This window comes from Rosa rugosa, chromosome 3, assembly GCF_958449725.1.
Source record: "Rosa rugosa chromosome 3, drRosRugo1.1, whole genome shotgun sequence".
Lineage (NCBI taxonomy): Eukaryota > Viridiplantae > Streptophyta > Magnoliopsida > Rosales > Rosaceae > Rosa > Rosa rugosa.
Genome location: NC_084822.1, coordinates 17,816,595 through 17,843,303, shown reverse-complemented (window position 1 = coordinate 17,843,303; position 26,709 = coordinate 17,816,595). Strand labels below are relative to the sequence as shown.

Genomic DNA, 26,709 nt, shown 5'->3' with positions numbered 1-26,709 from the left:
CTGATACGACCAGAGAACATATTATTTCAGAAGTAATCTTATGCTTACGGTATGAATCTTCTTAAGATGAGTTATTTTATGCTTGCATGCATCCCTTACAAAGACAAGTTTAGCAATCTTAACTTTATATATATCATATAAATTTAGCATCATTATGAAATTCTGAAACTTCTTCTGAGATACTAGAACATAATTGGCTGATATTGTCAGCCCTTGCTCTTTCTGAATTCTTTTCCCCTTCAGGTAAATGTCACAAAGAGATTATAAGCTCTATCAGCACCTGAATCTGATAAATTTCTAAACCCACATGTACATTAACAATTGGCATTGCAGTCTGCATATATAAATACAAAAAGAAGGAACTCCTCAGCAGTTGCATATCTACTACCCGCATATATGCATGTTTCAAATGGACTACCTACACTGAGAATGCCGGTGTCCTTGAAGCTTTGAAAGTCATGAAGGAATGGGTGAGATTATATAGATGTTCCTAGAGTCCTTGATGTTTTACCTGCGCAAAATTTAAAGCAAGATCTTATCTGGGCAGAATTAATGAATATACATGCATGAAGATGCAATGAATTCGAAGGTAAGAAGAAAGCACAAACCTTTTCTGCAAAACCTTTATATCTTCCTTCAACAACTGACTTTCCAAGAACATATCACCAGAGTCATTTAGATCTACAGTCTTCATACCAGAGTAGTCTTGATGTCCACAGCTCTCAGTCCACTCGAACCATATCTTTGATATCATCTCCTTGGTATAAGAGAGCACGTGGTCATCCTCCTCTGGTGAGTCAGCAGCAACCAATCTATAGACGTGCACTTTCTTCTTCTGACCTGGTCGAAATGCACGTCCGATTGCTTGCCGAGTCACTGAAGGGTTGAGCTGGACTTCCATAATAAGGACACGAGAAGCTCCCACAAGCGAGATACCTTCCCCACAAGCTCTAATGGAACCAAATAACACTTTAGCATCCGGTGAGGTGTTAAAGAGTTCCATAGACCATTCTTTTTGCCTAGAGTTTGTATCACCAGTTAACACAAAAATCTCCTTGTTGAGACTCCAACCCATTTCCTTCACAGCTAATCTCTCCATAAGTTTCAGGGGCAGGAGATATTGGCTGAAAACCAGTAGCTTCTCATCATTTGATTCACACAATGCAAGCATATTAAGAAAGAATTTAGCTTTTACTCCATCTCTGAAGTTTAACTTTTCTAAGAATCGATCCATCGTCTTATTATCAACTGTGCAGCCCTTCTCAGTTGATGGATTTTTCTCTGAAAGATATCTCAACTCTGGATGCATTGAGACAAGGCTCCCCACAGGCATTCTCCTTAACTTGTCCAATCCCTTCAATTTTTCAAATTCAGCTTTCTGTCTTGAAGTGAGGCCGAGTAGTAGTGTGAACTCAACAAGCCAGGAAGTTCATCTAAAAAGTCACCTTTATAATAATGGAGCACCTTCCTGGTCATTTCTCGAAGATCTTGTACAATAGCTACTTTCCTCTTAAAGTCTTCATCTTTCTTGAGGGTATGCTCTACTAAGTCAAAAAAAGCTGAATCTCCTCCACCTTTTAACTGTTTCCTCACACCCGATATCCGTACTATGCTCATGATCCGCTTCACAATCTCCCGGGAAGTGTCCAATTTCAGAAACTTTGGACGAACAAGATCTAAGAGAGTGAAGACTTCTTTGACATGGTTTTGATAGAGTGTTCCTGAGAGAACTACTTTCAGTGGGGTCTGTACTCTTACAAGAGCTTGAAACTGATTAGTTTCATCATTCCTTGGTGTGTGACCTTCATCCAATATGAGAAGACTAGGGGACTTCTGCAGAATTTCTCGGCATTTATCCGATGTCTTGCTACTGCCAATGTCGCACATTATAGTAGAGAACTGTTGGTATCCTAAGAAAAGGATGCTCTTCTGCTCTACCCATTGTTTTAATACATTCAACTGTTGAGACCGCTTGTCTGCCTTGGAAGTATAGAAATCATGCAAAGGAATGTCCTCAACTTGCCATAACCGGAACTCTTTCTTCCATGTATCCAAAATGGTTTTAGGTAGAACAACAAGTGGTCTAGCATGGGGAAACCTGGCTAAGTAACTCTGGACAAAACTTATAACCAGAAAAGTCTTTCCTGAACCAGGGGCATGAGCAAGAATGCAACCGCCTGGGTTGTCTCCCAACAAATTGCTACAAAGAAAATTAAACCCCTCTACTTGATGTGGTTTCATGTGCTTTCTATGACTTGGATGAGCAGAAAATTCTGTTTCCATTAAATCACGCCCAGTAGTAAACTTGACTCCAAGTGAGGAACTCTCAGTTGGCTCTGTGTTGTTGGCATCCCGCGGCTCTTGCACATAAGTGCGTGTACTCCTTTTTCCCTGATGATAAAAAGACAAGGATGAAGGATCAGAATATGAAAGCATGCAGGAGAAGAAATTAACAGAACCGATCAGAGATGTTGCTTTGATCAGATAAACATGCAATCAGCCAAGATAAAAGAGATGGTTCATAAATTATCAAACATAGTTCAGTGATAAAAGATTACATATGATAAAGAAAGATCACAGCTGAGTAATAGCCTTCCGATGCAGGATAAACAGCGGGCTAGGTAATTACTACACAGCTCTGGAAATTTTTTTATAGTTTGATTCTAATGTAAACAAATAATAAAAATTGAATGGAGAGGAGTTGCGACTAAATTAAATTCCCACTTCAAAGCTAGATAGTATGTCCCCAACTATAAGTACCACCTTATCATTTTTCTCAATTTAGATTTTAGGATCACTTAGTAATCCTGCAGCTGTTAGAGACTTCTGAAAAATAATAATAATAATAATAATAATAATAATAAATCGAGCCACCAATAAGGCAATGAGTAGTTCACTAGTTCATTCATCAAACCTTATATAATTAATTGCATGTGGAAAGAAAGCACCAATACCTTATTATACTGGAACTCAAATATGGTATCAATCCCCTTCTGAATAACTCCACAAATACGACACACTAACCCAAGATCATCCTTCAGGATGAAGTAGTGATCACATTCTTCCCCGCGTTCACTAGATGGCTCATCATCTGAAGGATCGACAGCAATATCCTATAAGAAGCAGGCAGCATAAACTTGATATTATCCTTTTTTTTAATGAGAAATAACAACAATAATAAAAAAAAACTTCCTGCAAGTCTGATTGAAATTTTATTGCAAAATAAAAGATGAAGAATTTGGTATGCTTTGAGCAATCTAATGCACATACCTTGGCACATTCTAATGCCATTGTCATCTCGTTCCATGCATCTGTTAGATCTTCTCCCTCAATATCATTTGCATCATCTTCCTCATTATCATTTACATCATCTTCCTCAATATCGCTCAGATCATCTTCCTTGATATTGTTTTCATCATCTTCCTCTGTGTCATGTCTATCATCTTCCTCAACATTGATTTTACCACTATCCTTCATATCATCTTCCACATTACCTTCCCCAGCCACCATATCATTTTCATGAACTAGAGTTCCGACCTCTGTGCTTGGAGCTATGCTTTGTATATCTTCTATACTTTCAGAATTACTTTGATCACTGAACTCCTTTTCAGAAGTTCTGTCTCCATCAATATCTACATCTTTTTCGGCCAATGTTTTCAACTCTTCTATGTGATCTTTGCTTGCTAAACAATCCTGAACCAGAATATCATGCCCGTGACAATCAATGAGTTCTAGACCGGCCGCATCTTCTGCTGCACCAACATCTACATCTTTATCTATCCAGATATGATCCGTGCTCTCTACACCGTCCTGAACCAGAATATGATAACCATGAAAATCAATATGCATATAGGATAACATAGGAAATAATTTGAACAATGGCTTCTTGGCCAATCACCATATCCTCAATGTACCAACCTTTATGTCTTTATGCATCCCCATATTCAATCCAGGTATAGTTTCCAACTCTTTTCTTTGAGCATTCATCTCTACACTATCCTGGACATTAAATGATGATTGTCATAATCAGCATGTACGTAGGATAACAAAGAACTGAACACTGATTCATAGAGGAAGCAAAACTTGAAAGAATATATAGTAGACATTCTGGCCAAATAAATTTCACAACTTAGATTTCCCATTTCTTACACTAAATCTGAAATCAAATTAGTAGTTGATGTCAACATTGTTCAGGCATGCAACTTTACTAGTTCGAATGCAGGGGAAGAACATACCATAGAGCTCTTCTTTAGAAGTCTATCAACAGGCTCCAAGACAACCTTCTCATGAAATATCATCCTACTCTCATCGTCTTCATCATCGGAACTAAGGAAAACCACAGATGGTCCTACTGCTGCAATATTGTTTGAAGATTTAGTTTTCATATCAATGACACGTTGATCATGTTCTGTAGGAGGAGGAGGCTCCAATACAATCTTCGGATACAGATGAAGTGGCTCCCTACTTCCATTGTCTTCGTCATCAGAACTAAGGACGATGGCAGGAGGTGCTAGTGCTGTAAGATTGTTTGGATACTGAACCTCCATATCCATGACCTGTTGATGGTGTTCCGGAGGAGGTTCCAGCTTTATCTTCTGATGCACATTCGATGACCTCCTCCTACCATTGTCTTCACCATTGGAACTAAGGTCAATGACAGGTTGTGCTAGTGCCATAAAATTTGAATGATTTCGTTTTTTTGGCACACCGTTGGACATAATTGAAGGTGTAGGATGTGTCCTTGTTCAATAATGGTAATTTCAAACAAGAAGGGCCTCTTTTTCCTTTTGGACCTCCCCGAGTTTACTTGAATCTTAGAATTGCTGCAAGATAAAGGATGCAAAATGGGTCAGAGTCATCCATTACCATTCAAGAAGTCTTGTGTAACGAAGATAATTTTCATCCTTTTGTTCCCATTGGAAGGCAACTCTATTTTTCAATAGTAAGCAATTACAGTAAGACTAGAAAGATGAATCAACATCTGTCCATTTTGATTCCATCACTCTATCTAAAACTAACAAAGTAATGAAGCAATGAACTTTTGCACATACTCCCAACATGACTATGTCATATTCATGGTAAGGCTATAGTATGTTAACATTTATCATACATATCATAATTTATGTAATATTTATCACTCATGTGGTAACTAAGAAAAAGTCAACGTAAAGATAAATAATATCCTCATTAGAGTAAAGTAGGTTCTCGTTTGAGTAATTAATTAACTCCTAAAAGTGGTAATTATATGTATGTCATACGTTAACATATCGTAGAATTCCCCCAAATTCATACACAACACCAAAATCTAGCAAGGAATACATCATATCATCTCAGCATTACTCAGACAATGAAATAATCTGCAGAAAACTTACCCACATAAAGTTGGAAGAGACTTGGAGACCCACCAGCACACAGCCTAAACCGAAATTTCTAAAGCTCCATTTGTTGGGTCCCTGCAAAAAGTTAAGGAACAGCAATCAGTCAATAACCCATTATTCCACCAATTTGGGGCCAACAGAAAAGTCTTATTAGTTCCACTGAAAGAACTAAAAGAACTTTGGAATGAAATGCGGGTACGATTTCATTATCTGAAACTTGGAGAAATCTACCATCCATCTGCATATTACTCAAAGTTGGTAACTTTAGCAGAAAAAAAGATAAATTGGGACCAAAAACAAAGGGATGAAAACACAAAGCACAAAATTACTGTTCCTTTTTTTAAAAAAAAAAAATGAAATTACTGTTCATCTTTTGGGAACCTAAAAGCTTGCTTCATTCATGAAGAATGAAGTGACAAGCATAGAAGAAAAGCACTGAATGTAAGCAAACAAGCAATCACTGAATGCAAAGTGAGGAAATGAAATTACAGAAACCCCAAAAAGGAATCCAAAATTTGAAACCTTTGAAGCTGTGAAAGTAGGGGGGTGGAACAGAGCTGGGGGACATGAAATAGTGATGAAGAAAATGGGGTGGGAAGGAAGAGAGCAAAGGGTAAAGGGTAGCTTCCTCAACAAGGAAATGTAATGCCAGTAGAGAGTACAGGGTTGACGAAGGGGTCCCAAAACAGGTTCTTGGGAAGCAGGAGAGAGAGAGAGAGAGTGAGACTGACAGTGAGAAACATCTAAAGTAAGTCATCTTTTTTTCACACTTCTTTTAAGTTTTTACTCTTTCTTTCAAGTTTCAACAGTTGCAATTCTTTTTTCTTTTCTTTTGTTTTGGTCGGAAAACACAGTTGCAGCATAGCCAAGATTTCCTTTTCCCTTTTTTTTTTTTTTTCCCGGGCTTGTCCATCAGAAAATGAAATGTGAGCCCATTTTTATTTGTCAAAAATCACCTCTGAGTTAGCCCAAGAAGTGAGAATCGGGTACTTGGGCTGATAATTGGGTTAGGACTAGGAGTTTAGGCATCGTGAATTCGATTCTCTTTCAATATAACCAAACAAATAAAAAATATGTCGGAAATTGAATATTTCTACCGTATTAATTGAATTCATCTTGTTCTAAAATCGAATTGAAAGACATCGATCCTGATCACATGGTCAGTTGCTGACCATGGATTTTCTGGTCACTGACCGTCCGATTGAGATCGGACGGTTGACAGCTAAGTAATGAGATTTAAGATGAAAGCTGTCAACCGTCCGATTGAGATCGGACGGTCAGTGACCAGAAAATCCATGGTCAGCAACTGACCATGTGATCAGGACTGTGAAAGACAAAGACATTCGGCTCAAATCCAATCAATAAAGATTTTTTTTAAAATTTAAAACAATTTTGAAATCTGAGTTGAATTATTGGAAGAAGCAATATAGAATTTGATTTCTAGAACCATTTGATTATCCACAAATTCCAAATTGTTCCTTCAAAATTGTTCTTTCACATTTTCGGCACAAAAGTGCATATACACAACTAAAATCAATTGTGAATGTGTGAAAATGAACTCTATTTAATGCTAACTCGAGATTATATAAATACTGTAAGAGATTAATGGAACACTCAACTAGAATATGAAAGCAACGTTATGATCACTTCTAAAAACTAGATTTAATATATATGAAAATTAATTCAGGTAATAGAAATGAAACAGAGAAAGTCATTTCTTACAATAACCTCAACAACGAGCAAGCATAACCTTAGATCTTCAACTACGATTCCGAGTAATGAATACAATCAAGAAAAACATGAATAGAGAGTTACCTCAATCGATTTCACAACAGATTTGATATGATCTTTTAGGCTAAGGCTATTTGTCAAATGCCTAAATGGAGAGAAAGAACTGAAACTCGGACTTTTACATAGCAGTAAGATTCACGTCTCAAATCGAAGAATATCTGCTCTGAAGAGAAAGAATTAAAACCCCCCCCCTTTATATATAAGTAGAATTTAATTCACGTCTCTGACACGAATCTCATAGAATTCAACAATATTTGCACTCCACTGTGCATGAAATCCAGGTGTTGGAAGCAATTAATTTAAAAGAATTGCTCGTCTGCGTCGGGATGAAATCAGCTGTTCCCAATTACACTATCCTCATTCTGTCCCCATGCATTCACTGGTCCACAAAGAATAAAAAATAGAACAAACGATTAAGAAAATTTTCTTAATCTTTGTAGACCAATGATTGCATGGAGACAGAATTGGGATAGTGTATTGGAGACAGCTGATTTCATCCCGTCTGCGTCAAAGAGTACAATAAATTCTTCACGTGACAAAGTAATATTTGTAAATACAATTTAACAAAAATAGAAATATTATAAATTCATAAAATAATGTAATAAATTCATTAAACGTTACGTGTAATTTCCTAACTAGGGTAAAATTCACATATGGTACTTGAATTATTACCAAATGCAGTTTTTGGTACCTAGAAATTTTTAAAGAGTCTACTGGTACCCGTACTATCTCTCTGTTAGCCTATTTAGTACTTCCGTCCATTATATCGTTAAGAGAAAAACTCACAACAACACCCCAATTTTAGTCCATTCGACACTTTGGTATCTCAAGTTTATAAACTATCAACTTGGTACCTAAATTTCTTTTTATTGATCAACTTTCATACTTCCCGTTCATGACGGCATTAACTGAAGTTACGCGAACTGCCATTTTTATTTTGAGAAAAATATACAAACAGTACCCGAACTAAAGCCCACTCTTAATTAACTTCAATACTTGACTATGCAAAACTATCACTTTGGTACCCCAAGTTTGAAGCTCGACCCAAGAACGGCGTTAACTAGCTGACCATGTGGCATATTTTGAGAGGTAATTCGGTCCAACTCTTTTTTTTTTTTTTTACTTAATTAACACCAACAACACTTCCATTACAGAGAGAGAGAGAGAGAGAGAGAGAGAGAGAGAGAGAGAGAGAGAGAGAGAGAGAGAGAGAGAGAGAGAGAGAGAGAGAGAGAGAGAGAGAGAGAGAGAGAGAGAGAGAGAGAGAGAGAGAGAGAGAGAGTGGTAGCAAATGGAAATGGCTACCGCATGATCAACTTTTCCCCTATTCTCAAAGCAAAGCATTGCCAATTTCTCACAACCCAGAAACCTACATCACAAACATCTCAAAAATCACAATCCCACAACATAATTAACTACCCATATGAGAATTAATCAAGAGTTCACTACCCTTTTGGACACCATTTCTGGGTAGTTGTCCTGAAATAGCGAAATGATCTGATTTGAAGCAACCCTGAGCTCTCTTTTGGGCATGTCCTTGAGATCAGTGACTTGGATGATGGAGTTGATCCTTCCTGGCTTAAAATGCAAGACATTGATACCCTTTTCAAGGACCTGAACTCTCCATCTCAAGAACTTCTTGAGCTTCTCCTTGTCCCCGAAAATCCTCTCATACATGTCCTTGTCCTTGAACACTCCATAAGCATTATAACAAATAGGGTGTTCGCACCTATCAAATCCGTGCATGTAAGAAACAACACCTTCGAGCTCCTTAAATCCCAAGTCCTCCTCAGCAACCTCGTCTACTCCGAACTCCTTCCTCCACCCCAGGCACTTGACTATCATGTTGAAAGTGTCAGCAACTCGAAAATCCAAGGCTCGGAGAAACTTGAGGAGGATGACGTCATCTTTGTCGTCTCTGGGGAGCAATTTGACACCCCACATGGCCCCATCGCAGGAGTCAGAGGCAATGAGCTTGTCCTTGAGGTCCTGGAGCGCCTTCTTCTCCAATGACTTAAGACTGGAGACGAAGTAGGTGTCTTCCTTGAAAGACTGGGTTCGGAGGGTGGCGACCTACATTAGAGAGATGACGAAGCTTTTCTTGGAGGGTTTTGGGGAGGCGAGAGGGATTTGTTGGAGAGGGCGTGTTGTTCACCGGCGAGTTGGAGATTTCCGCTGACGAAGACGAGAATGCTGTCGCGGGGCTAGAGGGCTAGCAATCGACAGTGGTGATGTTATGCTGGCACTACTGGAAAGGGAGGCTGGTGAGCTAAGCAACAATGTTCTATGAGCCTTGGATAAAGCTCAAAACCAACAAATCCGCTCAAAACGACTTCGTCAAGCACCTAATCACATACGGTCTCATCCCAGTACACGAAACACAGAGCGATTAAAGTTCGAAACCCCTATTTGAACTAAAACCTGAAAGTAACTCCAATCACGACGAAACTTCACTCGAGACCACCTAAAGTCTTCGGAACACTCCTAAGATCAATATATCAAAACGACAAGTCGATCCAACGGTCGGATCCTCACGGATCGAAAACCGAGATAATTAAAATTACGGAAAAACCCTAACATTACAAACGATCTCTAAATGCTACAAATCATATATCAAAATGCTCGTATCGACGAGTAAATGATAAAATGACAAACAACTGTCCCAAAGGAGGCTCGACACGCCGCCACGCGTTGCCACAAGCGGCTCGTCGCTGGACCGACACCAAAATCTGGAGGATCAGCTCATACCAACTTGTAGATCACATCAAGGGGAGCAACTTTTATACATGGGACTAAGGCCGATTCGGCCTAGATCGAGCTAGAACAAGCCCGAAAAATCTCAACTGTTGAACTTCAAATCGTGATTCCGACCACCATACTTCGAATCGAGCTTCAAGGCTTGTATGGCTGTGATCAGGAGGAATAGAGCGTAACAACGTGACCAGTTTTGAGCTCAGCAGCAGCCAAAATAAAAAAATCCGACCGGGTCCACTGTTGTTGAATCCGTGCACTTCGATCTCTAGTTTCCGGTGAGATTTGGCGACGACTGTCACCATAGGGAGGATGGAGACAACGAGGCGCGTTAGTCTGGGTCTGTGCCGCTGCAGGAGGATGTAGGAATCGGCAGGAAAAGTCAGGTCAGGTTGGCTGGTATTCGGCGGATCCTAAGGTTCTGAAGAGGAGAGAGAACGGAGAGAATTCCGGAAAAATCCGGAAAGTTTCCCAAAAAGGAAACTCTGAAATTAATTTCTGATTTTTCCTATTTATACTAAAATTTCTAAAAATAGAAATAACTTCAGTCGAGCATAACTTCTTCATACGAACTTTGATTTTCGCGTTCCACATATCCATGAACTCGTAACGACGTGCTATACAACTTTTGTGAAGGAAGTTTTTAGAGAAACTCAATGAATAAAAAGTCAACCTTTTAACCCCTCAAAATAAAACGTTTTCGAGTAATTATTCGTCCGAAACACTTTCGCTTCACCCTCGAACCACGAAATCATCCTAACAATCAACTTAATAATTTCTGAAAAATTATTAGAAATTAATAATGAATTTTGAGGGTTTTCTATAGAGAGATTTATTTCGATGGGGGTGTTTGGCTCCAGTTTTGTTGCAGCTGGTCAACAGTCTCTTTTCTGCGCGGGCGTGCCAGCACCGTTCGGGTGCGGTCGACGGGGGTGTCCCTTGACCTGACTTCTTTTGAGCGATTGTGGACGAGGAGAGCACCAACCTTGTCGCAGGATTCTTTGTGCCTCGTGGTGAGGACTTTTGCTAAGCTTCTTCAAAATCACACAATCGATACTCGACGTAGTAGATCAAGCAGAGCGAAAATCACTAGGAAGTGGGGAGAACTTGCTAAAGCGTGACTTTAGCTTGGCTGGTTTGCGAGGGCGTTACCCTTGCTTGGCTGGCTCCGTAATCGTTGTGGTCGCGGTACTACAGTCGGCTCCCGAGGAGACTAGGACCGAAGCATTTTGACAGAGGTTTTGGTGGCACTGACAGTCGGCTCCTGAGGATTCTGGGACTAGAGTGTGGTCACCGGTAAGAGAAGGAGAGGGGCTGCTCTGGAATGGCTTGGATGATCATAGAGATGTATTGATGAATTGTGTGCTGTGTTGTTTCATTGTAGCCTCTATATATGAGCTACCATGCCAAAGTGGTTGGCCGTAAACAAATCATAATGGAGCACTAGTGGAGATAATGGAGCACTAAATGGAGATAATGGAGCACTTAATGGAATTGAAAATGATGAGTTTTGGAGTGGTTTTGAGTCACTTTTTGCTCCTTTATTCCTTCAATTATATCTCCACAAAAAATTCAGAATGGGCCTTCGACTTCTTCATATCAAATGATCCACCATGAGTGTAGATCATTCTGATAAAATTTCAGAGCTTACTTCCATGTGGTTGGGCTGGAAACGCTGATGGACTCCTTGCAGGTCAGGTTTTCAGTTTTGTCTTTCAGAAAACTGGACCAAGGAAATGAAGGTTTTCCACTCCAAACTAGCTCTTGCACTATTCATAAGAAATGATCCTTGGGATGTCTAGAATGAATCTGGAAAGTTTTAGCTCATTTGGATTTTTTTTGGTTAGTCTGCCCCCCCCCCCCCTCCTTCCTTGTTTAGCTCTGTTTCTCCTAGCCGAAGTAGGAAAATGTGCTAAAGTTGACTTTTCATTTCCATGCTTCCATCATTTCCTTTTCTTGCAGCTAGCATAATCTTCCATAATTCTACAGGTAGGCTTTATTGAGCCTCTAAATAATATATTTCAAACTTGTCGACAATATATAGCTTGAGCCACTAACATTGGCTCAATTTCTCCAAGACACGCCTTGTCAGGCCAAAATGCTCATTTTGGGTTCAAACAGGGAGAATCAAGATGTAGAAATTATAATTGTTGAGGCACAAACTTTGTTTTAATTGATAAATTTTGCTAATTTATCTTAAGCCCAAACACATGAATTTAAGTTAAATCCTCCATACCATCTTTATATATCTTGGACTTAACCCCAACATGACTAAAGTCACCTTTAAATCCCTACATTTCAAGCCTAAACACTACTAGATTTGTCATATGAAGTACTACTTCATATACGTAGATTTCTACCACCACTTCATAAAGGTATATATATTTCCTTCAACATCTTCAAATCCAAACTAGAACACCTACAAAGTTCGGGCAATGCTCCTTCATCACTTATTGTGATTTTTGCTCCCATACTATGTGTTAATGCTTGGATCCGTGGGGATCTAATTAACGATAAGTTGAGAGAGAGAGAGAGAGAGAGAGTGACACAAGATGTATAGTGGTTCGTCTCCGCCTTGGCGGGAGACTACGTCCACTTGAAAGCTTATACTAGTGTGTTGAGCCTTGCGGCCCAAGAGGGATTACAAAGCATGTTGTAATGGAGTGTATTGAGTTGTGGGAGGAGAGTTCCTTTTATAGGTGAAGGAAGTCATCTCCTTTACATTTTCTTAGATGTGGGACAAGAACCCACTATTCTAGTCTTAGAAAAGCCTATTGTGGAGGCAACTTGGCAAGGCCGGAAAGGTGGCTTTCTGGCGACGGATTTGCGACTTCCGGATACCGTAGCGTAGCTTGAACATAGGGCTACAAGATGCAAGTAGTGGTTGGGCCTCACCATGGCTTGTGGGTGTCCCAAAGAGGGTGTTAATTATGCTTGGTGAGATAGCAAACTAGTCATGCTAGTAGAGGTATCTACAAGTCCCCGAAGTCCCCAAGTAAGAGGAGTTTCTTGGTTGAGGAGTTATACATATGATGTCACCAAGCATAAGTAACCGGGCGGTACGGAGCCCTTACAAGTCCCCGAACTCCGTAAGCAAGAAGGGACTCGTTAACCTGCACAACAAAGACAAAAACCGGCATACGTAGAATGCTCGTTGCATTGGGCAACAAATGTGAGTTGTATGGGTATGCGTTGGCATATATAAACATATGGGGTGCGTGAAATATGTTGATGCAAATGGATTGCATATGATAAATGTGTTATGCGCGCAAGGAGACGAACGAGGTCGAGTTTGATGGGGTTACGCTCGTGAGATGTAAGTTGCATGAGTGCCGCGAAGGTATGCATTTGTAACTCATGAACGATGACCGCACGTACGGTTGTGTCTGTTTGGTTTTTGCTCGTATTAATTGAACGCGAAAAGAATTTGATTTGTCGCGGTTGGTAAACGACAAATGGTAGAAAAATTCAATGTTCCATTAACGTGTGGTGTGTCGAGTAGACATGAGCGTAAAGCTCGATGATTGCCGGGAAGGCATGAGCGGAAAGTTCGTGAGCGGGAAACTCGGGGTTGCCGGGAAGGCATGAGCGGGGAGCTCGGGGTGCCGGGAAAGCATGAGCGGGAAGCTCGGGGTGCCGGGAAGGCATGAGCGGGGAGCTCGTGGGTTGCCGGGAAGGCATGAGCGGGAAGCTCGGGGTATCGGGAAGGCATGAGCGGAAGCTCGGGGTGCCGGGAAGGCATGAGCGGAAGCTCGGGGTGCCGGGAAGGCATGAGCGGGAAGCTCGGGGTGCCGGGAAGGCATGAGCGGGGAGCTCGTGGGTTGCCGGGAAGGCATGAGCGGGAAGCTCGTGAGTTGCCGGGGAGGCATGAGCGGGAAGCTCGTGGGTTGCCGGGGAGGCATGAGCGGAAGCTCGGGGGTTGCCGGGAAGGCATGAGCGAAAGCTCGGGGTGCCGCGAAGGCATGAGCAAAAGCTCGTGAACGGAAGCTCGAGGGTGCCGCGAAGGCGTGAGCGGTAAGCTCGTGAGCGGAAGCTCAAGGGTGCCACGAAGGCATGAGCGGTATGCTCGTGAGCGGAAGCTCGGGGTGCCGCGAAGGCGTGAGCGGGAAGCTCGTGAGCGGAAGCTCGTGGGTGCCGGGAAGGCGTGAGCGAAAGCTCGGGGTGCTGCGAAGGCAAGAGCGGGAAAGTCGGCGGTGCCGCTGAGGTACGAGCTCGAAAAGTTCGGCGGTGCCGCTGAGGTACGAGCGCGAATAGTTCGGCGGTGACGCTGAGACACGAGTGCGAAGAGCTCGGCGGTGCCGCTGAGGCACGAGCGCGAAAAGTTTGGCGGTGCCACTAAGGCACGAGCGCGAAAAGTTCGGCGGTGCCGCTGAGGCACGAGCGCGAAAAGCTCGGCGGGGCATTTAACGGGTAGCTCGAGGTGATGCCCTGAGGCATGAGCGTGACCGTTGCTAATTATGCTGGGCTGTATGTACAAGTCTCCGAAGTCCCCAGTCAAGGAGGGTGTTGTTGCGGGTTGATACCAAAGCGTAGCTTTGTGCCTTACATCAAGCATAATTAGTGCGAGTGCGTCGTCCATCTAGAATTGGTCGGAGCGAACGCTTTTGCCCTTTCGGGTGGGCCCCTGCCAGGCCCTGCGAGGAGTCCCCCACTCCTGGCTATAGACCTCCGGATGGTCGGAAAATTGTTTGATGAGGGGAGCTGCGCGGAGTAGAGGGTGTTGGGTAGCGAGCCCAATCTTTGGTACCCAAGCGTCGGGGTTAACTGCCGGATCAATGGCTGCCGTAGGCTGTGTTAACTAGTCCCTTTACTATTTCTCTGAGGAGAAACTTGACTGCAATGCCACGTAGCGGTCATTGTCATTATGAGGCGTTGCCTTACCGCTTGGCGGTTGGTCGTAGACCATAGACTCGTAAAGTTTGTATCTGTATGAAAAATGATAAACACATAGAGCAAGTAATAATATTTTGTTTTGAGTGTCCCATGTTTATTTAATTGAGTTGCAATTAAATAGAAGTATGGCATATGTGTATAGCATATACTTGTAGTAAAGTTGCTAATAACATGTTGTAGGCATGCTTAAGTGTCATGGAGACATGTATAGTCATGGCAAAGGCTCTAATTGCAAGAACGTAAAAGATAAGATAGTGTGACTTATCTTATGCCGAGTTGGAGTTGGCATTGATATGAGTACTCAAATCATGTTGGAGTTGTTCAAGCATGACGGTCCATGGCCCGACGAAGCACCCTAATAGAAAGATGGTGATCCCGTGAAATGGAGGGGTGATTGATGATTATATCCCCCTTGCAACGAAAAAAGGTGATTAGTACATGTGGATGCAAAATCAACACTAATATTTTGCATATGTACTTTGTATATGTACTTTGATAAGATATTAAGCAAAGTATATATGTGAAGTAGTAGTTGACGGCAAAATGACATATTTGATTACATGTATCCACTTTGAAATGTAGTAGATGAACATGACACAATTACTCGAGCATGAGGTCGTAGATAATTGAAAGTAATTTAGAATTTCGACTTATTCTTGCTGGAAGAGTAAGATATGTTTAGATTCCTTTGTAATTTATAAACTAAAGGCCTGGATACGTAGCACATATGCATGTGAAGCCATAATTGATGCATGGCCGCTGCCTTCAGTGAGTAAAGTCTTTGATATGGTGATTACATAAAGTACTCTTTAGAACAAGACAAAAGAGTGGCAAAGACGAAGTGGTAGATGGTGTCTGTGTTCAATTTTGGAGGCTACATGATAATCAATGCAGTGAATGCTTAAATATAATAAGGGAGTATATATGCGGCCACTAGCACTCAAGTAATTGATTAAATAGCACATATTGATTTGTGCGTAGCGTTTGAGGCTACGTGTAAAGGGTTTGTCAAGTGTCAATGCGCTCCGTTTTTGATAGGGCACGTGTGAAGATATAAATGAATATGGAGTCGTGAAATTCACGTGTTTGAAGTTTTGATGAAACGAGAACTATCTGTCTTTTTCATCGATGGGTGCCATCAGGGAGCTATGTTGTGAAGTTCGCGGTGGGTGCCTCATGGCATTCCATATTCTTCGCACGGTTCTATCTCATGTGAGCGGTGATGAATGACTGGAGTATTTGTCGCTCAAAGCTCGAGTGATGTCTGAGGTGCGATGAATATGCGTTGAAAGAGTATCCAGATCAGTGTGTGTATTCAACGGTTGCAAGTCTCCTCACTAGTGCAGTGCGTTTGAACACCGAAGGCCAGAAACTGGGTTGACTTGTGGTTGCACACTAGATCAGACTGAACGCTAGAGTGGGCTTGCCCTCGTCGCTGGGTTGTTGCCGCTGAACCCCTGGTCCCTGCTGGGTTTATGCCGCTGGAGTTGCTGCTGCTGGCGCTGAGTTACCGCTGGCTGGAAGAGTGGCGGTTGGCGGTTGCCCGTTGGTGTAGTTTAGCAGAAGAGGGTGCCGCTGATGGATCTTAGCGGAAGAAGTACCGCCGATAGTAGCTTAGCGATGCCACTGATGGGGGCGCGTCGCTGTCTTGAAACTTTGGCGGTGCCGCTGACGGAGAGTAGCGGAAGAGTGTGCCGCTGATGGATCTTAGCGGAAGAGAATTGCTGCTGACTGGAGCTTGGTTTTGCCGACGGTGCCGCGGATAGAGGCCGGTGTTACCGCTGACCGAGATCGGCGGTGCCGCTGAAGAAGTTTGGCGGTGAATGGTATCGCCAACGAGCTCCAATAATATTTCTGGGTATGGAGAGGAGGTTGTCCATTTGTGGAGGTCAGCGGTGTATGCCAGGGGAGGCTGCTCTGTTGGCAGAGATGTTGTCCAGAGAAGGTCGGCTAGCGAAGCTTCTGGTCAGCGGATCTTTTTGGTCAGCGACGGTTTGTGTCGGCGGTGGTGGCCAGCGGAGCCCTGGGGAAAATCAGCGGAGCGGTGGCTGGCGGGGCTTGACCGGCGGAGGTGTTCGGCGGAGCTTTTACCACTGACGGATATGGGCGGAGGGATGTGCCGCTGATGGATATGGGCGGAAGAATGGAGATTGGCGGGGGAGCTCCGAAGCTGCAGTGAGCGGAGGAGTTGGGCGGAGGTGGCCTTGCTGTTTGGAGCTGGCGGAGCGGAGAGGGAGAGCTGAGCGGAGAAGAAGCGCTGTAGGTCGTGGGTGTGAAGAACAGATCTCTGGGTGTCCAGAGTAAATAGCCGCCCAAGATTTTTTTTTTTTTTTTTTTTTTTTTTTTTTTTTTGTAGTTGGCGTTGACCAAGCCTTGATGGGCGTTGACCGACCGACCCCGCTGGGCGTTGACCGACTCCGTCGGGCGTTGACTGAGCACTGACCGGCCCATATGTTGGTGTTTTGAGTAGTTTCTGCAAGTTTTGACCAATTTTTGGGCATTGACCACGTGTTGACCGGCCCCGATGGCACAAGTTACCGCTAAGAATTTCAATTATATAACTCAAATAAAGAAATTATTTTGAGCTCAGTTAATATGACTTAACTCAATGGTAAGTGACGAAGCCTTTGTGTTGGCTTCCCACAGACGGCGCCAATGTTAATGCTTGGATCCGTGGGGATCTAATTAACGATTACAAAGCTTATACTAGTGTGTTGAGCCTTGCGGCCCAAGAGGGATTACAAAGCATGTTGTAATGGAGTGTGTTGAGTTGTGGGAGGAGAGTTCCTTTTATAGGTGAAGGAAGCCATCTCCTTTACATTTTCTTAGATGTGGGACAAGAACCCACTATTCTAGTCTTAGAAAAGCCTATTGTGGAGGCAACTTGGCAAGGCCGGAAATGTGGCTTTCCGGCGACGGATTTGCGACTTCCGGATACCGTAGCGTAGCTTGAACATAGGGCTACAAGATGCAAGTAGTGGTTGGGCCTCACCATGGCTTGTGGGTATCCCAAAGAGGGTGTTAATTATGCTTGGTGAGATAGCAAACTAGTCATGCTAGTAGAGGTATCTACACTATGTTCTCACATTTGTGCTCCATGTTGTATATTTTTACTAACATTGCAAATCTGGAGGCCCTATTCCTCACTCATATTGTGGTTGTGCATCAACTCGACATGACCACTACGAAGTTTCTCTAAGAAACACTGATGAGAGCAATATTTGCTATGTTATTAACGTTAAACTCCCTACATTTGACTTAGTTATTTCCTTAACATAATCATTTCTAACTTAGTTGATGCCTAACTTAGTATTGACAATTAGGAAGAGATAGTAAACAGTTATGTCATGGCGATGGAGATACCTTATCGGTTTTAAATATCTATCGGAATTTTGAAAAAAGGAGATATCGAAAATATTGGGGATATAAGAGAAAATATATGTTTTTGAAAGAGTCAATTTATTAGAATTACATATAAACACATATGAATGTCAACTTCATCTACATCCAAAAAGAGACTCTAGGTGGTTGAAAAGCCACTCGCTGGTCTACGAAATTGCAATAATCAGACCAAAACATATGACCCATATAGTACGAATTGTAGTGATGAACATGATAGTTATAGATCTCTTTAGAGCAGTCGACTGTTTCCCCTATAAGGGGATAATAAGGATGAATGATCATATACTTCTCCATATTGATTATATCCATAAGCGTCATAGCCAAATTGATTGTTTCCTTCATGAGATTCATTTGAGATCCTACTGCACTCTGTGCCTAAACTGATAGAGTCAAAATATAAGGCAATTGAAGAAACATCAGATGGGGTACTTTGATCATCAGTTGCACCTCTAGGCCTCCTCCCATATCGGGTCTTCTCTTCAGCACCATCAAGGTTCTAAATCTCTGCGATATTTCCGATATATCCCCCGATATCTCCTTTTTTCGACGGACCGATATATCTAAGAGGGTAAATATCTTATCTGTCACCGTTTCTGCGAAATTTCTCCGACATCGTCAAATATCTCTGATATATTAGATATTTGCGATATATCCCGATAAAGTGAAGAAATATCTGTAAAATTTGAGGTAAAAATAAAAAAAAAACTCAGTAATTCTCTAAATGAAAATCTGTGTGAAGAGAGATTTCCTAAAGGCAAATTTGAGTGAGGAGAAATCCCCTCAAGATGAATCTAGGTAAGTAGAAAATCCCCTCAAGGCGAATCTAGGTGAGGAAAAAAACCCCCTCAAGGCGAATCTAGGTGAGGAGAATTGGATAAATACCCTCAAGGCGATTTTGGGTGAGAAGTAATTCTCTAAAAGTCTAAATGCAAATCTGTGTGAGGAGAGATTTGGTACTGTGTAGTCTGTGACTATTTCTGTAACTCTGTATGTAGTTTGTAACTCTGTAGTTGAATAATAGAAAGAAGATAAAGCCATAAATGTTCAATTATTCAAATGAGGCCAAACGACATTGCAGAAGGAAGTTAAGGAACCATATATGGATGACATGATGAGAAGAGAGTGCAGAGTACGGAGTATTAAATTTTGGCTATGCATCTTGAAAAAGTGAGGAATAACGAAGCTACTGTGTAGTCTGTGTCTTAAACCTGAAATTTTTTTTTGGAAGTTGTCTCTTGTTTTAGTGGATCAACATAATTAAAAATAGAAAGTGATATATGATATGAAGCAAACTACAGATGGTTAAATAGTTAAATGTAATTCATCTTTTTTATTGATTTTATTTTATTAAGTGCAATGTTTATAAAACTATACAAAGGGCCCCAAATTGATCAGGGCCCCAAAGTGCCACCGGAGATCAAAACAGAGGTGATAGCATGGATAAAGAGAAAAGATTCTATTAAGCAAGAAAATGCAGCTGTTCAAGATGATATTAGAGAAGAACTATGCAATGATTATCTTGGCAATCAAACAAGTCTGTACAATGACGATGACGACAATGATGATGATGATGATGGATTTCAGTATCCACCAGACATGCACCCTGCAGAACGATAAGATTATCGTGATGCAATAAGACGATCAACCGTAGATCGTGATAAGAACTCTCAGTTTAGTAGAAGTGCAAGATTTCAATTTCCAAAACAATCGAGAGGCGGTAGTAGCAGTCAACAACCGCAACAAGTTGATCGATCAAAAACCTATCGGTACTCATTTCCTGAGCCTCCAGTAGCAATGCCATCAAAAGATAGTCGATCAAAACAAAGCACAATTAAATCATTACTAAAAGGTGGTAGAGAACTATTGGCAACAATGGTGTCCAAATACCACATATATGATGCTGTCCCTTTTAACAAAGCTGATTCTCCACATTTCCAAAACATGTTGACTACAGCTGGAAGCGGAACAGGTGGTGGAGGTGAAAGATATGAATATGGACAATCTTCTGTGGATGGAGGATTCCAATTTACCTGTGAAGGTAATTTTGATCATGCCACCCAAGATGAAGACCACGGAGTGAGAACAGCTGGTCATGGTGCTCAAGAGAAGACCCAATGTGGGAGGAGGACTAGAGGTGCAACTGATGATCAAAGTACCCCATCTGATGTTTCTTCAATTGCCTTAAAGTTTTGACTCTATCAGTTTAGGCACAGAGCGCAGTGGGATCTCAAATGAATCTCATGAAGGCAACAATCAATTTGGTTATGATGCTTATGGATATAATCAATATGGAGAAGTATATGATCAGTCATCTAGTTGGGTTCATCCTTATTATCCCCTTATAGGGGAAACAGTCGGCAGCTCTAAAGAGATCTATAACTATCATGTTCATCACTACAATTCACACTATATGGGTCATATGTCTTGGTCTGATTATTGCATTTTCATAGACCAACGAGCGGCTTTTCAACCGCCTAGAGTCTCTTTTTGGATGTAGATGAAGTTGACATTCATATGTATTTATATGTAGTTCTAAATTTCTAATAAATTAACTTTTTTCAAAAATGATATTTCCGTACACTGTATCCCCGATATATCCGATTTCTCCATTTTTCAAAGTACCGATAGATATGAAAATACCGATATTTAAAACCTTGAGCACCATGACTAGCTGTTCTCACTCCGTGGTCTTCATCTTGGGTGGTTTGATCAAAATTACCTTCACAGGTAAATTGGTTTAATCCTCCACCCACAGAAGATTGTCCATATTCATATCTTTCACCTCCACCACCCTGTTCCGCTTCCACCCTCTCCACCATCATCAGAACTATCTGGAATAAATTGAACCTTTATCTTCTTTCTATTATTCAACTACAGAGTACAGAGTTATAGACTACACACAGAGTTACAGACACAGTACCAAATTTCTCCTCACACAGATTTGGATTTAGAGAATTACTTCTCAACCAGAATCGCCTTAAGGGTATTTCTCCTCACCTAGATTCGCCTTGATAGATTCGTCTTGAGGGGATTTTCTACTCACGTAAATTCTCTTTGAAGGGATATCTCCTCACCTAAATTTTCCTTGAGGAGATCTCTCTTCACACAAATTTGCATTTGGAGAATTACTGAGTTTTTTCTATTTTTTATTTTTTTTATCAGATTTTACAGATATTTCTTTACTTTATCGGGGATATATCTCAAATATCTAATATATCGGGGATATTTGACAATGTCGGAGAAATTTCACAGAAATGGTAGAAGATAAAATATTCACCCCCTAAGATACATCGGTCCGTCGAAAAATAGAGATATCGGGGGATATATCGAAAATATCGCAGATATTTAAAACCTTGCTTATTTGTAATAAGTCTGAAGGGTGAGGTTCCCCTCATTTCAAATGTGGGAAAGTTGGAGCTTCCAGATACCGCAAGTGCATGATATCGGCATCATGTCTGGCCGTTATTGGCGTTGTTCTGAGTGGCTAGCTAGCGAGCCTTGTATTTATGATATTTATGCTTTGAAAGTATGTATACAAACATATTCTGTAAAGCAGCTTTTTTGAAGATCCTTTGGGTTGTGTCGTTTTGATACTGCTTGTTGAAATCAAGATTTTAAATATCGGTATCTTCATATCTATCGGTACTTTGAAAAAGGGAGATATCGGAAATATCGGGGATATATCGGGGATACAGGGTACGAAAATATTGTTTTTGAAAAAAGTCAATTTATTAGAAATTTAGAACTACATATAAATACATATGAATGTCAACTTCATCTACATCCAAAAAGAGACTCTAGGCGGTTGAAAAGCCGCTCGTTGGTCTACGAAAATGCAATAATCAGACCAAGATATATGACCCATATAGTGCGAATTGTAGTGATGAACATGATAGTTATAGATCTCTTTAGAGCTGCTGACTGTTTCCCCTATAAGGGGATAATAAGGATGAACTCAACTGGATGACTGATCATATACTTCTCCATATTGATTATATCCATAAGCATCATAACCAAATTGATTGTTGCCTTCATGAGATTCATTTGAGATCTCACTGCGCTCTGTGCCTAAACTGATAGAGTCAAAACTTAAGGCAATTGAAGAAACATCAGATGGGGTACTTTGATCATCAGTTGCACCTCTAGTCCTCCTCCCATATCGGGTCTTCTCTTGAGCACCATGACCAGCTGTTCTCACTCCGTGGTCTGAAATCTTGGGTGGCATGATCAAAATTACCTTCACAGGTAAATTGGAATCCTCCATCCACAGAAAATTGTCCATATTCATATCTTTCACCTCCACCACCTGTTCCGCTTCCACCCTCTCTACCATCATCAGAACTATCTGGAGTTGCTGTACCACCCCACGCATCATCACTATCTGGATTATCTTCTAGATTTTTAACAACTTCTTCAGATAAGACTCTCTCTACGTTGATTCTAGCATTAGTTGCAGTTTCTACAACTTGTGGAAGAGGTCTTCCAGCTTCATCATCGAGGTGTGCATGCATAATCCAATCATGAAGTGGATCAATGCCATTATCAAGCGGCTCGCTTGCAACATGAAGTAGATCTATATACCTATTCACCTATTCCATTTGATAGTTCTTTAGCATTTGAACTTTTAGCTTCTTTATACTATTCAACTGCAGACTTGTTGAAACGAAAAAATTCGCACATCCAATTACAACGAGGCCCGTCCATCGCAGGAAAATATGAGTGCTTTATTTAAATAAAATTAAAAGCCTCTCATGGAAAAAAGGATGGACAAAGTTGATAGCTTTTAAAACTCTAAGCAAAAGGAAAAGGCACAAGAGTCATTAAGCTGGTCTATTGGATTTTTACAAGACGTCAGACTTCTTGTTTTGTCAAAATCTAGATTACAAAGCAATTACAAAAATACAAGAGTTGTAGTCTTCACGGAATACAAGTTCCCCAAGTAGTTCACTCCAAGTTGAACTCTTTATACAAACCAAACTCAAGATCGGTGCAATATAAAAGCACTACATGAAAAGAAAAAAAAGGAGGACCAGAGGGACGTGAAGAGGATAGCAGCCAAGGAGAGGAAGAAAGCAAGAAAGAGGAGGTGAGCCTTTCACCGATCTGCACCTTTCCTTTGCTGTCCTCAATTGATGCAGGCCTCCAGCGACAGATACCCTACGGTATATCATATATGCTCCGACACGGCGTGCCTTAGGGTGCCGATATTGTCGTCGAGCTCCTGCACGGCGTGCCTTAGGGTACCGTATCATCTTCAAGCTCCGACACGGCGTGCCTTAGGGTGCCGATATTGTCGTCGAGCTCCAGCACGGCGAAACAACTTTCAAAGCTCCGGTGGCGGTGCCTTACGGTGCCAATACTGTTTTCAGAACTTTGAAACGGCGAGCCTTAGGGTGCCGATATCATCCTCAAGTTTCAGCAGTTTAATAAACCGGAACTGACAGAGGGCCCTTTGTGGATCACCATCCAGACCTTGCTTCCATATAGGGTCGTGATTCAACAGAAAAATGATAACAGGAACTCTGTCAACTTCACTTAAACACCACATATAATTACCCCCTGCATCCTTTCAAAACACAAAAGCCAAAAAGCCTTCCCCGAGTCCATACTTTATTTTCAAGAGCACCAATTCAAGTAACACAAAAGCGGTGCAAAGAAACTAAAAGAAATTAACGAAGGATTCACCTTCGGAATCAAGGCTCTGGAACTTTCGACAATTTATGACACTGCAGCTGTTGTCGTTGTTCTGTACCTGCATACAAAAAAAAGGATATTTGTCAGGGTCCTGAAGTTGCAATGGGGTGCAGTGTGTCTTCACCGAGAACATTGTTCTTGCATGTCAAAACAATTCCAGAAACTTACAAAATCACAAAGCAATATAAAAAAATGTGTGTTCTGGTAATATTGCAGGCCATGTGGGGAAGTTTAATTAAGCTATGCACAATTCAAAAGCTTAATTAACAATGATATGAGACAACCAAGTTACAAACTTGATGAGGTGCCGTCATAGAAAAAAAGAACAATAGTTTGGCATTGGTTTTATAATCAAGTTTGAAAAGTCAAAGAAAGCTTGGCGGTGGCTCCAGTTTGAGCATGCAGGTTTCAATTAATTGAAATCAACAAGACAATTGCAGAAATTGACAAAAGCACAAAGCAAAAGGAAAGAGAAGAAAGTGAATGTTCTGATAACAAGACTTACTCTCGATGTCAGCAATAGTCTATGCGTGTCTTCCTTATAGCACCTGCAAAAGAAAAAAGAAGGAAAAGGAAGAGAATTAATTGAAGCTCGTCAGTGGAAACAAAGGGTTTCTCTGGCTCAGACACGTACCTGGAGTCAAAGACAGGAGCCTTGCTTTCGATGCGCCTGCAACTCAAAGTAAACAACACACTTTTGCCTTGTTCGAACTCACCGCGATAAAATTTCAACACCAGAAAACAACATTCAAAGCCCAGAGTCATCGATGAAGAGAATCAAGAAGAAAATTTCAGTTTTGTTGTACACGGATCAAACCAAGGAGTAAAATAAAGGACGAAATCCTCACCCATTTTGTGTGCAGAAATCTCAATTGCAGGCTCTGAAATCCTTTCTGGACAAGAATATAGTTGCGGCCCATCTTCAATTCCATTGCCAAATTGATTGCTGTCTCCAAATCCATCCCTGATTCGACTTGGCAAGAATAAGTGGAAAAAAATAGCAGCCGAGCATGTGTGAGGCTTTGGGCCTCTAAGAAGTCTTTGTTGGGTGTCCATATCAAAATTCGACGCCCAAAATAAAAGTTTGATGCATGTCTCCGGATTCTAAAATCGAGACTCGGAGTCCGCTCGGTACATTGAAGGTGCCAGTTTTAAATTCGGGGCCGAAAAAGCTTCATGGATCGAGGAACATGAATCGCGAGGGTACAACAGAAGCCCATGTCCAAATTTGGGCCCCTTTGAAGAATTCGGCAAAGCATGACGCTACGGGTGTCCATTGCAAAACACCCAGGCTTTGGGTTTCGTTAAAAAATACTGCGGAACCTAAAAAATATCCTTTTGGTACAAAACCAAGAAAAATCCCAAATACCCCAAAAAATTATGAACTACAATGGTTTGATCCCTTTACAGGGTATGTAGGCAATCTAGCGACCCACTAGATGCAACCACAAATTCAAATCGAATCCCTGACTCCACTAGTCAAATTCAGCCAATCCGAATCTCTAACTCCACCAGTCAAATTCACCCAAACACCAGAAAAATAAAATCATTCCCAAATTACCCAAAAGCAAATTCAAGGGCACTAAACCCTCACAAATATCTCAAACACAAATCCAAAAATAAATGGGTCTCTACCCATTTAAATCCCAAATGCTGGAACTACATGTGGTTTGATCCCGCAAGGGTATGTAGGCAATCTGGAATCAAATAATCTAGATGCAACCGCATCCCAAACACTATTCCTATTCCAAAAATCTAAGCCTTCCACTGAGTCATTCACTCATTGGAACTCTTGAACTACGAGTGGCTTGATCCCTTCCCGGGTACGTAGGCAACCCATTCCAAAATTCGGGTGCAGCCGCAAAAACAAACAATTACACACTGGTTTCTTCATAAATGGAATCAAAGGGTGTTCCCTTGTAACAAGGGATTGTAATTAAGAGACACATTCTGTCTTGAATGGGTCGAACCCGAAATAATTAAAACTCTATTCAGTTAATGAATACGAGTGAAATTACGTTGGGTGACATTTTACACTCTGTGCAATTTTTAACCCAACAAGACTATACACTCACAGACTACACAGTAGCTTCATTATTCCTCACTTTTTCAAGATGCATAGCTCAGATTTAATACTCCGTACTCTGCACTCTCTTCTCATCATGTCATCCATATATGGTTCCTTGACTTCCTTTTGCAATGTCATTTGGCCTCATTTGAATAATTGAACCTTTATGGCTTTATCTTCTTTCTATTATTCAACTACAGAGTTACAAACTACATACAGAGTTACAGACATAGTCATAGACTACATAATACCAAATCTCTCCTCACACAGATTTGCATTTAGACTTTTAGAGAATTACTTCTCACCCAAAATCGCTTTGTGGGTATTTCTCCGGGGTAAAGATTCGCCTTGAGGGCATTTTTTTCCTCACCTAGATTCGCCTTGAGGGGATTTTCTACTCACCTAGATTCACCTTGAAGGGATTTCTCCTCACTCAGATAGTCAAATTTGCCTTTAGGAGATCTCTCTTCACACAGATTTTCATTTAGAGAATTATCGAGTTTTTTTTTTATTTTTACCTCAAATTTTACAGATATTTTTTCACTTTATCGGGGATATATCGCAAATATCTAATATATCGGAGATATTTGACGATGTCGGAGAAATTTCGCAGAAACGGTAAAAGATAAGATATTTACCCCCCTAGATATATCGGTCCGTCGAAAAAAAAGGAGATATTGGGGGATATATCGGAAATATCGCAGAGATTTAAAACCTTGGTTGAAATATAAT

General features: G+C 41.2%; 1 protein-coding gene and 2 pseudogenes across 2 annotated transcripts; all 3 read right to left on the bottom strand.

The window, feature by feature from the left end:
- Positions 1 to 4,676, bottom strand: part of LOC133737353 (protein CHROMATIN REMODELING 35-like) — a 5,552-nt pseudogene extending 876 nt beyond the window's left edge.
- A 3,927-nt stretch (positions 4,677 to 8,603) lies between these two features.
- Positions 8,604 to 9,308, bottom strand: LOC133737352 (patellin-6-like; annotated as a pseudogene).
- A 13,659-nt stretch (positions 9,309 to 22,967) lies between these two features.
- On the bottom strand, positions 22,968 to 24,911 carry LOC133739433 (uncharacterized). Of its 2 annotated transcripts, none has more exons than XM_062167212.1 (4): positions 24,544 to 24,911; positions 24,415 to 24,457; positions 23,901 to 23,961; positions 22,968 to 23,687 (listed from the first exon to the last, which is right to left on the bottom strand). In XM_062167212.1, exons 1-4 carry the CDS (start codon positions 24,672 to 24,674, stop codon positions 23,581 to 23,583), a joined length of 342 nt encoding a protein of 113 aa, XP_062023196.1. In that variant the 5' UTR covers positions 24,675 to 24,911; the 3' UTR covers positions 22,968 to 23,580. The 2 variants fall into 2 exon arrangements, with proteins under 2 accessions (XP_062023196.1, XP_062023195.1); XM_062167211.1 differs by having other exon boundaries at positions 23,901 to 23,967; positions 24,544 to 24,907.
- Positions 24,912 to 26,709: the final 1,798 nt, after the last annotated feature.